We start from the raw sequence: 17,066 nt of genomic DNA, 5'->3' as shown, positions 1-17,066 counted from the left end.
GTTTTAGGAAGGTTGTATTTTTGTTCTAGTGTTTACGGTAATACATTTATGTTAGTATACTAGTGTTCTTTTCCAGTTTTTTAAAATCTATGCTTCTGCTTTTCATTTGTTACCTCTAAAACTATCCACTGATCTGTCCTATTCAGGGTAATCAAAAAAATCTTTTTTCTCTAATGTATTTTAAGTTGTGTTACTTCTATTTTGTCAGAGCATATAACATTTATATGCCATACTTCTAGACTTAACCTCTCACCTTTGTTTTAGTCTCAGATCTGTAATTAAATATGTTCAGCACACTGCCAGTTCTTTTACAGAAGACTTCTCAATCATCTCTTGGTTGGATTAATTCAATTTAGAAAAAGCACCTAGCTACAATATTCTCTTCTTCCACATTTAAAACTTTGTCTAGAGCAGAGATCAGCAAACTAGGTCCTGCAGACTATTTTGTAAGGCCTTGGACCTACAAATATTTTTTTATTTTATTTTGTTTATTTTTGAGAGAGAGAAAGCACAAGTGGGGGAGGGGCAGAGAGAGAGGGAGACACAGAATCTGAAGCAGGTTCCAGGCTCTGAGCTGTCAGCGCAGAGCCTGATGCAGGGCTTGAACCCACGAACTGTGAGATTATGACCTGTGCTGAAGTCAGATGCTTAACTGACTAAGCCACCCAGGTGCCCTGGTTTTTTACATTTTTAAGGAATTTAAGGAAAAGAATCATGACAGAGACAATATGTGGCCCACAAAGCCTAAATTATTTACTCTCTGGCCCTTTACAAAATTTGTTCATCATTGTCTAAAGTTTTGATACCTGAAGGATAGCTTGATTGGATGTCACATCCTTGGCTTACATCTTTTTTTCCCTTGAGTTTCTTTAAAATGTTGCTCTACTGATGTTTTATATGTTACTGTTAAAAAGTGTGATGCCTGGTTTTCTTTTCTTTGTAAACTAGCTTGGGTATATTTGTCTGGAAGGCCAGAGGATTCATTTAACGTGTACTAGTTTTACCAGGCTGAATCTTAGCTCAGAATTCTAGATCAGGTTTTTCTGGATACACAGTGGATCCTTGCAGTATGAAAATCCAGACATATTTCAAGAGCATTTCCTAAAATTATAATTTCAGAACATAATTTAGGTAGCAGATCTATTTCATTTTTTCTTTACCTTTTATATACGTTACCTTTTCTCTGATCTATTTCACTTTTTTTTTTTTTATGTTTCATTTCATTTGCATCTTTTATTTGTATTCTCCACTATCCTTACTGTATTTTTGGTCATATTTGTTGCTTCTTGGGGACTTGCTAATTTATTCATTTCTGAGACAATTTTTTAAATTTCTTTCTTCACTTTAGCCAACTTCCATTTCACATCTTCCTGCTTTTCCATTTTTATTCTGAGTTTTAAAATTCTTGATTTATTGTGTCTGTGGTATCTGCAAATGTTTATTTATATTTAATCTGTGTTGGAAGTATTAAGTTTTTCTCTGCTTCATGGCTGTCTGGTTTTAGTTCTCAATTGTGAAGGTTTTTTTAAAATGTAAATTTGTGTGGATGCTTGAATAATTTGTAGCTATTGTTCATGTTTATTTGTGTTCATTTTTCTGTTTAAGTAATAACTTATTTTTATATATTTTTTATTTTTATTTTTATAGAGGAACAGGGAGCCCTGTGTTGGTGGTTTCTTTTGCTTCTTAGGTTGGGTGCTCCCTCTTCTGTTCATATAGTGAAATGCAGTTATTTATTTATTTTTAAATAAATGGGGCTTTTGGGGTCTGTTTTCTTTGAATTCTTTTCTACTAACGTAATTCAGCAGAGCTGTTATCTTGGCCACTTTCTTCTTTTCTCTTACCAGCTATCCCTGAGGGAATATCTCTTCCAAAGTATTTTCCTCTCTTCAAAGCTGTCTTCCCATGATTACCACTCAGGCCCCCTACATTTTATAATCCCCTTTCATTTGGCCTCCTCATCAAAAGTGCTCTGATTTACAAGATTTTATCCTTACTCTCAGGATTTCTCCTATGCATGTGGAGCCCCCTCCTTCCAGACTAAATCATGGTTGATGTTTATTGTGTTATCTTTGTATAGTGGCCTCTAATGCTTAAGCAGTCCACATCTGCTTGGAGGTGGGCTCCTGAGCACACTCTGCTGGTCTAGGGTGTTTATTTCCCCAGTTATATGCAAATTAAAGTATATGTAAATTAACGGATTTTGTGTCCTAGTTATGCTGTAGACATAAGTTATGGGTATTATTTGCTCTCTTTTTATAGCAATTGGAAGGATATGTGGAGAGATTGTAATTTAGGTGGTTGCCATTATTCTGCAGGAGACTGAACTTATAAGTTAATAATGTAACATAACATTAAAAACCAGAAAAAGAACAGTAAAACAAAGGAGTAAGGGCTTAATGAAGATAGAAGGAGACACTAATAACTTAGAGGTAAAAAACTAGCAGAATTGAAAACAACTCAAGATCTATGAAGTGATGGTGGGAGAGACATCCACATTGGTAAGGCTCGAGGTAGTTTATCATAAAAGGGTAGAAACACAAAAGTTAAGAAAGATAAAAGTGACACAAATACAGAGCCAATAAAATATATGCTAAGTTTTGAAAATGCAATTAATTTTCTTATTTTCTAAGCAGACATAAGTTATCAAAATTGGCTCAAGATAAAAAAAAATCAATAGTCATCTTAGAAAAATGTTAAAGTTATAAGAAATCTTGGAAAGAAATCATGTTTACAAAGTAATAATGGATTTTTTTTCCTTTTAAGTTTGAAGTACCTGTGTATAATGTCCAAGTAATAGTGGAATAGAGAAGTTGAAGCACAAGAGAGAATCTATAGTTATAAATACAGATTTGGGATTTTGTCACCATATAAGTAAAAAAAAAAAAAAATGCATTGCTGTTGTACATTATCACATGCTTACAGACAGGTGAAAAATGTGTTATTCTACCAGATCTTACTGGTTTTCATGTTTGCTTACAGATAGGTAAGAAAGAGTGCATCACCCTACCAGATCTTATTGATTTTCCTTCACTTCCTTGTCAACCTGCTCTTTCTCCAGTAATAACTGATATCTCTTTATTACAGATTGAAAGTAAGTATGATGATACCGTAAGTACAAATAACTCTGTGAGGTAAAGTTAAATATTAATGGAGGGGCACCTGGGTGGCTCAGTCTGTTGAGCATCCGACTTCGGCTCAGGTCATGATCTCACAGTTCGTGAGTTCGAGCCCTGTGTCGGGCTCTGTGCTGCCAGCTCGGGGCCTGGAGCCTGCTTCAGATTCTGTGTCTCGCTGTGTCTCTGCTCCTCCCCTGCTCGCGCTCTGTCTCTCTCTCAAAAGTGAATGAAGATTTAAAAAAAAATTTTTTTTTAATAAAAAAATATTAATGGGGAATTATTGTCCAATAGGTACAGAGTTTTAATTATGGAAAATAAAAAAGTTCTAGAGATGGACAGTGGTGATGGTTGTACAGCATCATAAAAGTACATAATGCCACTGAACTGTACATTTAAAAGAGGTTAAAACTGTAAATTTTATTATGTGTATTTTACCACAAAAATGTTAAATTATTTTAAAGTATGTGAATTATATGTTAATTACTGCATATATTTAATCAGTAATATTATTTGCGGGTAAAATTTATTCTTGCTATTTTAAGCACTTTTAAGTTTTACACTCCCAACTTTTAGCTTTTGGACATTGACGGGTTATAATCTTTTAGGAGAGAAGATTATTGAACAACTGAAACAAGTAAAGAAAGAAAGAAGATATCTGGAAAGAATTAGAGAAGAACTAATTAAAAAAGTTGAAAAACTATTTGAACAAAGCAAGTTGAAGCAATGTCACGGTAAAATTTATTACATCTTTTATCACTATTTTATCATTAACATACTTTACATAAGGTTTTTTAAAATTTAAGTTCAAATTTTTTTATAACATTCCTTTATTCATTTACTAAATAAGTATGTATTGTCTACTGAACTTAGCCACTGTTCTAGGGGCTGAGGAGATAATAGGCAGACACAATTTTGTCTCTGCCCTCAAAGAGCTTATAGTCCATTGGGGAAATGATAAGAAAACAGTAACAATACATCCTGATGATGCTGTGATAAAGGAATTACAGCATTGTATGCACAGGAGTACAGAAGAAGAACACCTAAATTAGATGGAAGAGATCAAGAAAGGCTTCCCCGAAAACTGTTAAATATGCTTAAATCTGAAGTGTGCCTCCTCTTGGCTGTAGGCTTTCAGACATGCTTTCCCTCTGCCATCTACATCTCCTTTTCCTTCTACCCACCCCTTCCCAGTTTACCTGGCTAGTTCCTACTAATCATCCAATCTCAGCTTAGATAGTACTCTAGAATCATCCCCTGAGTCCCTTAGTCTTCTCTACATGCTTAATTTTGTGGTATGTGTGTCTGTTTTGCCAAACTAAATGAATGAATGAATAAGAGAAATTAAGTAGGAAAATAGGTAGTTTTCCTGCAACAGAATTAGAAACAAGTGTTACTAGGACTAGGTAGAAATGGAAAAACAAGCCAGGGTAGAGAGATGTTAAAGGATTTGAGAGGACTGCATTTTGGGTGGTATTGGAGGATTATATGAATAAAAGGTATATATGGAATTAACTGGTGGTAGGATTCTCAATTTGCAGCAAAATTATTACTTCAGTGTTAGAACTGACTGATGTTATAGGCAATGTCAGGAGGTATTTCTGCAGGTTCTACCTTATTAAGTGGTATCCTGGAAATGATGGCAATGACTAAGTTTTGTCGTACTGTTAAAAGTGATTTTATCAGACAAATTTGAGTAATGGACTAGAAATCACAGGACCAGGATTCTAATACCAGATCAGTGATTTATGTAGACAAGTTATTTCTCCTCTTTGTGCCTTCCTTTTTCTGTTTATAAAATGAGAGTATCAGGGGTGCCTAGGTGGCTCAGTTGGTTAAGTGTCAAACTTTGGCTTAGGTCATGATCTCATGGCTCATGGGTTCAAATCCCCGCATCAGACTCTGTGCTGACAGCTCAGAGCCTGGAGCCTGCTTTGGATTCTGTATCTCTTTCTCTTTTTGCCCCCTCCCCTGCTTATGTGCTCTCTTGCTCTCTCTCAAAAATAAACATTTAAAATGAGAATGATTACTTTTTATTTCAACAGGAATGTTTCAAGATAAAAGGCATGTATCAGCTATCAAATACGTAGGGAGCCTACTATGTGCATCAATTCCTTGCATTGTTTTAAATGCTGAGGATACAGTAAACAAGATGAACATGGCCCTGCCCTTAAGGAGCTTTCTTCTAATGAAAGGAGATGTAAACAAATAAGACAATATCAGCTCCTGATTAGAGCTCAAAAGTCCCTTTAAAAGAGCAAAGAGTGATGGGGCAGAAAAAAATGTTTTAGCTTGAATTTTCAAAGAAGGCATCACTGAGGAGATATCATTAAGATGTGATTAATAAGGAGGCAGGCATCTAAAGAGATAAGAGAAAAAAAAAAAACAAAAAACAAAAAACCAGTCCAAACAGAAGGAACACTAAAATGTCAAGGTCCAGAGATGGAAGTGAACTTGCAGTATTAAGGAGCTGAAATAAGGCCAGTGTGGCTGGAACTTAATATGGAGGAATGTAGAGGAAGATAAAATCAAAAGCTCACGAAGGAACAGACAGGCCAATTTAAGGAGTTTAGATTCTATTCTAAGATGAGAAGCCATTGGAGGATTTTTAGAGATGTATAGGACTTTAAAAATATTTTTAGAACATCAGAATGACTGCTGTATGGAATAGCCCATAGAGGGGCAGGAATGGAAGCAGAGAGAACAGTTAGAAACATAATCCACTTTCAAAAGATGATTGTGCACTGACTAGGGACATAGCATTGAAGAAGACAGAATGTGCCAGATGCTGGAAGTATTTTACAGTAGTACCAATAGAACTTGCTGAGGGATTAGATATAGGACATGAGGGAAATAAATAGTTAAAATCTTGAGTTAAAATCCCATAAAGTTGTAGAATTTTAATGAAATCAACTTTTATATCTGGGGTTTTCATTTCTTTGATATTTTTTTATTTTTTATTTTTTTTTATTTTCATTTTTTTTTAACGTTTATTTATTTTTGAGACAGAGAGAGACAGAGCATGAACGGGGGAGGGGCAGAGAGAGAGGGAGACACAGAATCGGAAGCAGGCTCCAGGCTCTGAGCCATCAGCCCAGAGCCCGATGCGGGGCTCGAACTCACGGACCGCGAGATCGTGACCTGAGCTGAAGTCGGACGCTTAACCGACTGAGCCACCCAGGCGCCCCTCTTTGATAATTTTTTAAAAGAGAAATATAAGCATATTCTGATATAGTAGCATGCAGTTTGTGTTCCTGTTAAGTTTGTATTTAGAATCTCATTGGGTCAAAATGATTCCCTAAATTGGCAGTATTTGATTTCTAATTTTCTCAACTACAGGGCTCCGGCTTAAATTCTGCCCTACATACATTTGGGGATATATTTGGAATAATTTTAATAAGTGATAAATCAGAATCAGCTTATTTTATAAAACATAAGTCATTTAAGGGGATGAAAAAATATTATGCCTTTCTCTTCATTGTTTTAATTATGATTTGAAATCAGACTATGGAAAAAGTAATCAAAATAAATATACACATTTTTCTATAGGTAGTATTTTTAATCAAGATTTTTCAGAAATAATTACAAGCTTAAAGAACTTGGTTTGGTTCCTGGATTCATCACTATTTTCTATATTTGTAGGCCAATCCTTTTATTATCTAATAAACATTTCAGTCTTTGCTTTAATTTCCTCAGCATATGAGGAAGGAAGAGTGGGGGAGTAGAAGGGTTTAAATTAACTCAAGGGTCCTTTCCGAGTTGAAAAGTTTAATCCTTTAGTCAGACTCACATTATAGTCCTTGCTTTTTTTGTAGCCTGTGATGACTGGAAGAAAAAATACTTTGAAACAAAGAAAATCACAGCATCATTGGAGGAGGTTTTAACAAAACTTCGAGAAGATTTAGAACTTTACTATAAAAAACTGCTCATGCAGCTTGAAGCCAGGGACATTAAGATGAGACCAAAGAATTTGGCAAACATCACAGACTCTAAGGTACTTATTACTAAATGTGTTCACATTCTATTAGAGAAGTTCTACTCAAAATACATGTTTTATCATTGCTAGTATTATCATAGGTAGAATGCTTTGGGCTACGGGTAACAAAAACTTGACTTAACCAATAAGAAAATTCATGATCTCATGTAATGGGTGCTGAGAGGATACAATTAGGAGCTTAATGAGATCTTTAAGGGACTATGTGCTTCTGGCATTCCTTACCTATTATTTTCAGCATTGGCTTCATTATAAGACTGCTTGTCCTCATGGTACCAATAGAGTTGCCAATGGCAAGTAGGGCTATCTGCCTCCTAAAGAAGAATATATAAAACTTTTCTCCAGTATTACACTAATATTATACACCAATTATATCTCAGTAAGGTATATAACATAATTATGTATGTATGTATTATGAAATGATTACCATAATAAATTTAGTTAACATGCATCATCTCACAGTTAGATTATTTTTCTTGTAATGAGAACTTTTAAGGTCTATTTCCTAAGCAATTTTCAAATATACAATACTGTTAATTGTAGTTATGCTGTACATTACATTCTCAGAACTTATTTTCACTACAAGTTTGTGCCTTTTGACCACTTTCACCCATTTCCCTTCATTTTCTACCCTCTGGCAACCACCAATCTGTTCTCTGTTTCTATGAGTAAAAGTTTACCATTTTAGATAAATCTAATGTAAAACTCAAATAGGCTCAAGTAATGGATTATCCATCTTAGCTGATACTAATTATCTTGCATAGCTGATTTTTTTGTTTTATCAAGTTCAATATACAATTTTTTTTCACAGAGGTAGCTTAAAATTTTAAATAGTTTTTGTTGACCATTATACCTCATAAACTTTTCTGAACAAAAATAACTAAAAAAGCTTCTTATATTAAATAGGTTTTCTTATATATAGTATTTAATTATTAAATATTTTAAATACTATCCAATTCAGCTGATAAATTGTTACGACAATTTCAAAAGCCTTGCTAGTATCTTAAACCTAGTATATTCGTTTTATAGTAATATTTCTTACCATTAAATTGGCACCACAAAGTCAACTTGCACAAATATCTACTTATTTTTATAAAACATGAATAAATGTAATACAACAGAAGGGAATGTGGTCCCTAAGACATAAGAAAAAGGTCAATTCTAATTTACTCCAAAGCAATGAGTTTATTTTATGCAATAGGTTATTCTTATGATTTGCTTTTTTGGTATTTGTTATCACTTGATAGTTTGCAAGACAATTAAAAGTAAAAATAAATAGGGGCACCTGGGTGGCTTAGTTGGTTAAGTATCTGATTCTTGGTTTTGGCTCAAGTCATGATCTCACAGTTTGTGAGTTCGAGCCCCACATCAGGCTCTACATTAACAGTGTGGAGCATGCGTGATATTCTCTCTCAAAATAAAGAAACAAACTTAAAAAAATAAAAATAAATAAAAATGAATTTACTAAATGTCTTTGTTTCATACAGAATTACCTTATAATCCAGATCACTGAGGTACAGCATGCTATTGACCAACTTAAGAGAAAACTGGATACTGACACAATGAAACTCATAATGGAAGCTAAGGTAATTTGCATTTCTCCTAATCAGACAACATTTATCTTGAAATAAATTGTTTTAATTTTGGGTATCAAAAGCCTAAAGATAGTACAGATTGTCTTAAAGTCATTACCTTAAACAAGAGCATGAGTGAGAAAAATGCAAGAAGTAAATCCTGTGAAAAGATGCCTGTTATAACAAGGCCAAAGTAAAATTTCACTAAGAATTAAAGCAAAAGGACCTTGTGAATCAGTAGAGTCTCAATATTTTAAAAGTAATTTATTTATGGATGACTCTAATATATGAAAGTCTGACAAACCACTTAGCTCTCTGAGCTCAATTTTTTTTAAACCCATTCTAGGGTAAGTCTCTCATTCTGATTATTTTCATGTATATATAATTAATGCTCTAAATTCATTTCTTTATCAGAAATAGCTCTATGACATGAATAATGACCCCTTTCTAGACTGTCCATTGTTCTATAGTGATGGAAATGTTCCATATCTGCACTGTCAGATACAGCAACCACTAGCCACATAAGGATATTGAGCACTTGAAATGTAGCTTGTTGTGTGACTGAGGAACTGATATTCAATCTTCATATAATTTGTTAATTTATATAGCTATATGTGGCAAGGAGCTACTGTATTGAATAGCCCAGTTCTAGATTCTTTTCACTAGCAGCATTCAATTAGGACTCTCTGAATTTTAGAACAGTAAAATGAAAGCTAATTTTTGAAAGGTAATTGTTTTTGTAGGTGAGAAAACAAGCAGTTTCAGATTTACGTATGCTGAAAACTGAACTGGCACAGAAGAAAAATAACACATCTGTACAGCCTCAATTGGGTATGTTAATTTAAAACCTATTTGCCAAAAAAATGTAACCATTGTTTTTCTTGGTGCGATACTTTATATAAATCATAAGTTATATATTTTTTTCGCTTTTCATTTGGGTTTCAAAAAATGTTTCAGGAACTATTAGATGTAAAAAAGCAAAACACTAGCTATTTGGTTATTTTTGAAGTTTTTAAGTCTATTACACATTTTACAGTACTATATTTTATAAAATAGTCTTAAAGTTTAATAGCAATATTTCATATTTATTAAAATATGATTTAAAGAATCTATCTGCATTTAAATACAGACCATTTATTCATTGTATTTGATTAAAAGCAATCTAGAAATTATAGTTGATAAATAGGGATACTGAATTTACATCCAGAGCTATGATAGAGATTAGTATCTAAGAATTCAAATTTTTAAAATTTTAGAAATACAAAGACAATAGTAATTCAACAAATACTATGGAAAATGGTTGGTTTCGCTCTGTCATAAATTGGATAAATAGGAAGTATTCTCAATAACAGGTGACTGAATCATCATTTATTCCAAATGAGGGAAGAGGGTGAAATGTACAGAGAAGACAGGATTTATGTAAGTCCAGAGTTCAAGGATGCAGATTTTTAATAAGTGTAACACAATTGCCCTGAGGAAAAGAACAGAGACCTCTTTACATTTAGAAAAATTATCTTTTAGAGAGATTTTGTGCAGAGAAAAAAGTTGAAAAACCAATGTCTTTAAATAATTAAAGGAAAAATGCACATATAGAAAAAAATTTAACAATGGAAAGAAATTATAGATGTTCATAAATGAAGGAATATTAATAGAATCATGTTCAACACTAAGTTTTTCCTGAAAGTTTCTGCTATAACCTCATAAAAATAATTTAGGTAAAAAATATTAGGTAGTTCTAACATACTAATTCAAAATATGACTTATATTTTATTTTTTCCTCTGGAGGCTTTCAGAGAATTTGAGTACTATATGAAATCAGGAAGCAGAAAAATTTTTGGAACAAAAAGTACAGAGCTAACTGCTTCTCAAAGACTAGGTTTTAAAAAATCTAGTCTAAGCAAATAATTCCAATTCAAATTATACATATTTTAAAAATCAGCAATAAAATTCTGAAAACAATTTTTCCTAATTATAGTATTAAACACAGAAGAATAAATATAGCAAGTTGACTTCTTACCTTTGTTTTTAGATAACCAAAGCATTTATCTGCTTTTAATTGCTTTTAAATATAACTAAATTATATGACAAAAATGTATACATTTTCATTTCTTCAGGAAACGGATCTATTTATACAGATCATTTTTCTAAATCTTAGTTTGACAAAAGATGCTCATCTGTCACAGCTTTGGGTTTAAGACTTTCCACATTTCTTCGGTTTGCTGTTTGGCTACAGCATCTCCAGAGTAGTCAAGACAATTTGCGTGCCACATGCCAATGCCTCGTAAGCCATGCTTTTGTATGTATGCTGCCTTTAAAGAAATGCTCTGAGGGTTATCATACCACACTTGATGCAAATGGCCAGAAGAATCCTAGAAGAAGAAATTAAACTATTCAGCACAATATTAAATCCAATGACTCAAAAATGATACAATGAAATAAAGATTTTAGGGCACAATATTTTCTGCTTCCATGATTCTGTATGTGGTACTTTCTAGATATGATTGTGGTGAGTTCACAACAGAAGAGAACAAATGAACTTCATAATATATTCTATATAAAGTCCTTCTCATGCCCTAAGATTCCTTCCTTGGTCTGATCTGATGATTATCAACCAAGATGTACATCTGAAGCACTTGTGTGGCTTTAAAAAATACAAACTACTGGGACCCACACCACATGAAAAAGTCTTCAGGGCTGATGACAGGGCATACATTTGTTTTGTGTTTTGCCATTCCATTAGATAATTCTGATATGCAGACACAGTTAAGGAGGATCACTGCTCTGGTCCTCTAAGCCAGTTTATGTATTTTTTTTTTCTTCTACAGTTCCTGGAAATGTACCTAATTAAGAACTCAGCAGATGACTTCATCTGTGATGAATCAGTCATATCAAAAGGTAATGGGTGAGGAAAATATCTCCTTTTCCAGGTCTTACAGAATTGATTTTAAGAGCCTGTCGGGTGTGGATTCCATGGGTAACTTATGCACACACATTTTTGTAGATGAGAAAATCTGAAAATGGTCTTATGCTCACCTTCCACCCTTTAAAGTCCTCCTCAGCATCAACTGCCTCTAGTACTAACACAGTCTCTCCTAGAAGGTAGATAAGCTATTGGATAAAAGAAAGAGAAAAGGAACAGAAAAACTAGGCAAAGGGTAAAGGAAAGGGGGAAAAGATAGGAAATAAAAAATAGAATCAACTGTGATTTTAAATAATTATACTGATTTTTATATACATCGGGGAAACTTTTAAAGGCAATTCTCAATGGATGCCAGTAATAATTTTATTTATGGTAGCACCACTGGAATTAGGACTACTTTGCAGGACATTAGTCACTTGGTAAATGAATAAACTGGCATATTTAAGTATAGTAGGCTCATTTACTACAAGCATATTTTATATTCTATTTAAAATTTTAAACTGTGATTCACTATTAAAAGGCAACCTCTATGTAAATATAGAAATATTTATTTTTGCAGGTTCAGGGATGAATCCAAAGACACATATCTCTTTGCCATTATTTAGTGAGCCCTTTTGATACTGTTAAGAAATTTCAAATGCCTCAAAGTAGTGAAGGATGAAAGGATGAAAAACTGAGCATATGTAAAATTGATCTATTCATGATTAAGGTATACATATGCTTTTGGGAATATCGAGTGCATGATGAGGCTGCTATGGCTCAAACAGCATAAGAAAGCAAAAACGATTCTCTTCAATCACAAGAAACTTGATTTTGGTTGCTATGGAATTTTACAATGAATGAAAAAGAGGAACAAAACAGTTTTATAGCTAAACTGTTGTCTAAATTGCCATTAAATAAATGGCTTTCAAAAGGTTTATCAAAAGGCTTCCTGAATTGCAAAACCTTAAAGAATTTGTCGTATTCATTAAGGAAAAAAATAAGTCAGGGACTACAAAAAATAGTACCCCAGAGTGTAAAATATTACACTGTTTGGCAAAGACAAGATTATAATATACCCTAGTGTAATGGGTATATAAAGGTATAGAAATCTCTACACCAAAGCTTTCTATATAATTGATACATATGTACATGCCTGTATAGCAAAATTTATTAAATATTTTTCATAAATTGGGACCAGGCCATTAAGGAATATAAATTCCTACTGGAATCAACTTACATCATATTTTAGGGCTCCTTTTACAGTAACAGAATCCAAAGTAAATTCAAAGATGGCTTGTAATTGAGGTGTGTGGAAAAGTTTGTATTATATTAAAGGTAAATTATGAAAAATATTACTTTTGCCTCTTTGTATGGCAATTACTATTTATCAAACACTACCTGACAGAATTGCTCTTGTCATTTCCTCTACTTCTTCAAGTTTCTGTTTGTAATATAATTTGTCTAATGTCACATAGTTTATACCATTTTCCACTGATTCCATGATGATGCATTCTTTATTCTCAGCCTCATACCTCCCTATAAAAAACAGCCTCATCAGAACCTTTAGGCTACCCTGAAATGAAGGCTTACTGAGTGGTAACCTATTTTGGCCCAAAGCCACAGTTATACATAGCTGTCAATTATTACAGGAGATCCTGTTTGTGATATGCATGTTTTTATAACCTTATCTAACATGACAAGTGGCCCATGCAAAGAAATTATATTATTAGCATAAGTTGAACTGCTCAGCTGGAAAGTAAAGTACCTGATTATAAGCTATGTTGTACCCTAAAAGAAAACTGATAGAAATTCTTAATATCAAATATGTAATTATGAAAACATGCAGTTATAAAATAGAATGTTCATAACTTGTGAAAAGTCTTACTTTATAGTTATAGTAAGAGGCCTGCTGATTTTTATCCCAGTGGCTTCCAGAAATAGAACTATTTACGTGCTTCATAATTATTTTATAGGGCACCTGCTGTCCTGAAGCAATACCACAAGAGGCCCTCCAGGAAGGGACTTTTGGAATGGTACAAACACGATCCTAGAAATATAAAATGTTCATGTTATACATTTATCAGTTAAGCAAGTCTTAGAAACCCAATCAGAAAATGTAATCAAAAACTATTAGAAATAAAATATGTACTATAAGTAACCTGACTATACCTAATAAAAGTAAAAAGAAAATATGTAACATTCAGAAACTTCCATGGGATTAAATAATTAAACGCTACCTTTTTAGTCTCAAACTATGTTCATATACAAAACAAAACAGGCTCCAAAAATATAATAGAGAAAAAAATCATATAGGAAATAATCTGTTCTTACCTCCAATAGCTTTAGACAGGTATAGTCATAACCATACCAGGGGATACCCATTACAAGTTTCTCAGGGTTAATGCCGATCTTGATGTAGTCATCATACCCTAATCAAGTTGGGACGGAAAAGGCATATTTTTTCACTTTATATTCTACTAATGGGTTTATACAAGCTATTCAACCATTCGGAAGCTAAGTTTGAAAAAACAAGTACATTTATGCAAAATACCAATAGAGTGTTTCTCTAATATGACATAAGTGATTTGTTTTGAATATTAGAACACATTAACAAGATCAAATTGTAGCAAAAAATTCATAAAATTTATTTCTAGGAAGAATGACACATTTCAGGAAAGCATGTTAATTGTGTATTAACTGCTAAGACATGATATAACTCTCTGGCAGGGATGGCCTCAGAATTTCATATGGCATATTTCTATAACATGGAACAATTGTGCTTTCCATAAGTATGAATTACAGCTAGGGACAAGAAATGTCCCCCAATTACTCTGTATTCAATCTATAGTTAGGAAACAAAGAAATATGAACAGATTCCTGGTCAGTCCCTGCTGTGCCCAATGCTGCAAAATGTTTTCCCACCCAAAGATGTTCCAAGATTATCAGAAAGTTGAATTAAGTAAATTTGCTGTTTTTAAGAGCCTTTATTGTGTACTGTTAAATATCCAAGAGAGGGGTAGAGTATGCCTTATTTCACAAACATATTTGATAATTGTGTCCTAACAATATTAGGCTCATTATCTCCTTTATGAAACACAGTTTGGAAAAATGAATTACTTTGTAGTTATAACAGTTATTTTCCAAATTATAAGTGGCATATGCATATGATCAGATTATTAATTTGGACATGATGAGGCTAGGTTCTAAGATTTTTCTCTCTAAATTGAAAAATATTTTTTATTAATCAATACTTAAAGCAGGGCCAATTATCTCAGAAAATTTCACTTGAGTCCAAAAGATAGCAAGAAATCTTTTATTGAATTGGCTGATGTGATATGAATGATAGATCAGAAGTACTCTTAATTCTAATAGTGATATAGCATGGGTGCTAATAATAAATGCCAAATAAGACAGTCCTCTATCAATCATGCACAGTAGCTACTCACATTATAACTATCTTTGCTATTAGCTAACATTGGTTATTTCAACAAAAATATCATGTCAAATTCTAGATAAGCAAATAATCTCCTTTATGTAACTTTGGGAGAAAAGTTTTGACTTGAAGTTAGAACACCTGCTTGAGCCCCAACTAAACAATACTTAGTAGCAATACAAAGAGAACTTAACACTCATCATCCCATCTATAATAGAGGATTAATAATATGTCTATCCCACAAAATTTTTAGAAGAATTAAGTGAAAACTTTATGTAAACTTGAAAGCTCTCCAAATTAAGTGATATTCATGTTTCAAGAAAGCTTTACAAATGGAAAAGGTATACAAATGATTTAGAAATACTAAAATAACCTTAATGTTAAAGTGATCATTTTGTGGACTCTTACCAGTTAATGTCTCCTTATAGGGAGCATTGGCTGCTGCAATACATTCTGACAAGGCTGGACTTTGTTCATCATAAGACATCACAAAGAGAAAGTCACAAGCATCTGCAATTCCAGTGTAATTATAGCACCTGTCTTTGCACTTTGGAGACCAAGTTACATCAAAGGTTACCTGTGGAAAAACACGTACCATTTTATGTAACATGATCAAATATGCTTATTATGTCAGTTTTTTATTATATATATTTGCTTCATACTACCCAAGAAAAAAAGATCTATTTACATATATGAACATAGGGTTCTATATGCTTATAGAAGAAGAACAGTTCTAAGATATTTTTTCCCTGATGGGTTAACCCAGACATATATTTGGACAGATACAATGACCAGGAGCAGGGCACTGTGTAGAAGAGGAATTTTAAATGTCTTTAGAGGCTAGACTGGTACCTCAACTGATTGAAAGAAATAGACGTAATGACAATAGGGTGTAGGTGGGTCACTAAGCAACTAAAGAGTAAGCACAACTAAAATAATTCAAGTACAAAAGTTGTTAAAAATATTGTGTGGGCTAGATAGGTCATCTCTTGGTACAAGTTGACTGTCCTGGGTTGGGAGTCTAATATTCAATTATGTTACATGATAGGTTTAATCCAACATTACAGTTAAAGAAAGTGGTTTATGGCTGTAGGGATAAACTAATCAACTCAAAATGTTGAACAAATCACTTAAATGTTATTTTATGGGAATATTCAAATAAAACCTGAATGATGAATTACCTTTCATTTTTGTAAGCCAGTCTTCAACAAAGATGAGTCTCTTTAAAATATTTATTGCCTTAACCAGATATTAATTTGCATTATTTTATATATGGGCAAATGTTCTAAAGCATCATTAAAGGTTTCTTTTTCCTTTAGATAGTCATTAAACACATTAATTATTACAAAAATTAAGATAATGCAATTAAAATTTTTACGCTTTGGCCAATTTATTGTTATAGAATTTTGACAAAGTCCTAAAAAGAGTTGTAATTATCTATTAACACTAATGGAATCTCAGCTTTATAAGTACAAGCTTTCCTCAATAGCACTACAGCAAAATAGGTTATAAGGTGAATTTTTTACACATCCAATCCCATTTTATCACTGGTTCCTATTGTAAAATGGAGCTATACTATAGTAACAGAGAAACCAAATGATCACCTCTAAAAAGGAAAATTTCAAATCCACTGTAGAAGTCCTTACCTCTCCTGAGCATTAGTACTTTTACCTGGGGCACCTGGGTGGCTTAGTTGGTTAAGCATCTGATTCTTGATTTCGGCTCAGGTCATGATCTCACGGTTAGTGAGTTCGAACCCCACATCCAGTGAGCTTGAGCCCTGCTTCTTGTGAGCCTCACTTCTCTGTCTCTCCCTTTCTGTTTCTCTGCCCCTCATGGGATTCTCTCTCTCTTTGCCCTCATTCACTTGCACCCTCTCTCTCCCTCAGAAAAAAGAAAGACTATTTTTACCTGGATTTCCTGTCATGGTTAATCTCCTATTTTTGAGAAAGCAGCATTCGTATATTAGACAAATCAAAATGATTTTGGTTCTAGTTTTGGCTCTGTTATAATTAGGTCTGTGTCTCTAAAAACATCTGAATTGGTT

The 17,066-nt window shown here is 33.1% G+C and overlaps 2 protein-coding genes across 7 annotated transcripts in view; one reads left to right on the top strand and one right to left on the bottom strand.

The window, feature by feature from the left end:
• The window catches only part of SPATA1 (spermatogenesis associated 1), a 62,308-nt gene extending 46,112 nt beyond the window's left edge, over positions 1-16,196 (top strand). Inside the window, 9 exon segments of the mRNA XM_058716789.1 lie at positions 2,983-3,094; positions 3,725-3,850; positions 6,932-7,110; positions 8,598-8,696; positions 9,428-9,483; positions 9,485-9,515; positions 11,510-11,579; positions 12,164-12,208; positions 15,448-16,196. Of these exon segments, the coding sequence (XP_058572772.1) occupies positions 2,983-3,094; positions 3,725-3,850; positions 6,932-7,110; positions 8,598-8,696; positions 9,428-9,483; positions 9,485-9,515; positions 11,510-11,579; positions 12,164-12,208; positions 15,448-15,476 (747 nt within the window). The 3' untranslated portion in view covers positions 15,477-16,196.
• Positions 10,024-17,066, bottom strand: part of CTBS (chitobiase) — a 70,262-nt gene continuing 63,219 nt past the window's right edge. For 5 of the 6 annotated variants that reach the window (XM_058716791.1, XM_058716792.1, XM_058716794.1 and 2 more), the window contains 5 exons: positions 15,428-15,596; positions 13,918-14,015; positions 13,472-13,633; positions 11,718-11,792; positions 10,024-11,053 (listed from right to left, as the gene is read on the bottom strand). In XM_058716791.1, the coding sequence (XP_058572774.1) occupies positions 10,862-11,053; positions 11,718-11,792; positions 13,472-13,633; positions 13,918-14,015; positions 15,428-15,596 (696 nt within the window). In that variant the 3' untranslated portion in view covers positions 10,024-10,861. The remainder of the gene's footprint in view (positions 11,054-11,717; positions 11,793-13,471; positions 13,634-13,917; positions 14,016-15,427; positions 15,597-17,066) is intronic. The other variant, XM_058716797.1, reaches the window with a different exon arrangement.

The sequence above is a fragment of the Neofelis nebulosa genome, chromosome 2 (genome assembly GCF_028018385.1).
Source record: "Neofelis nebulosa isolate mNeoNeb1 chromosome 2, mNeoNeb1.pri, whole genome shotgun sequence".
In the NCBI taxonomy this organism is placed as follows: domain Eukaryota; kingdom Metazoa; phylum Chordata; class Mammalia; order Carnivora; family Felidae; genus Neofelis; species Neofelis nebulosa.
This window is presented reverse-complemented; position numbering and strand designations above follow the sequence as displayed.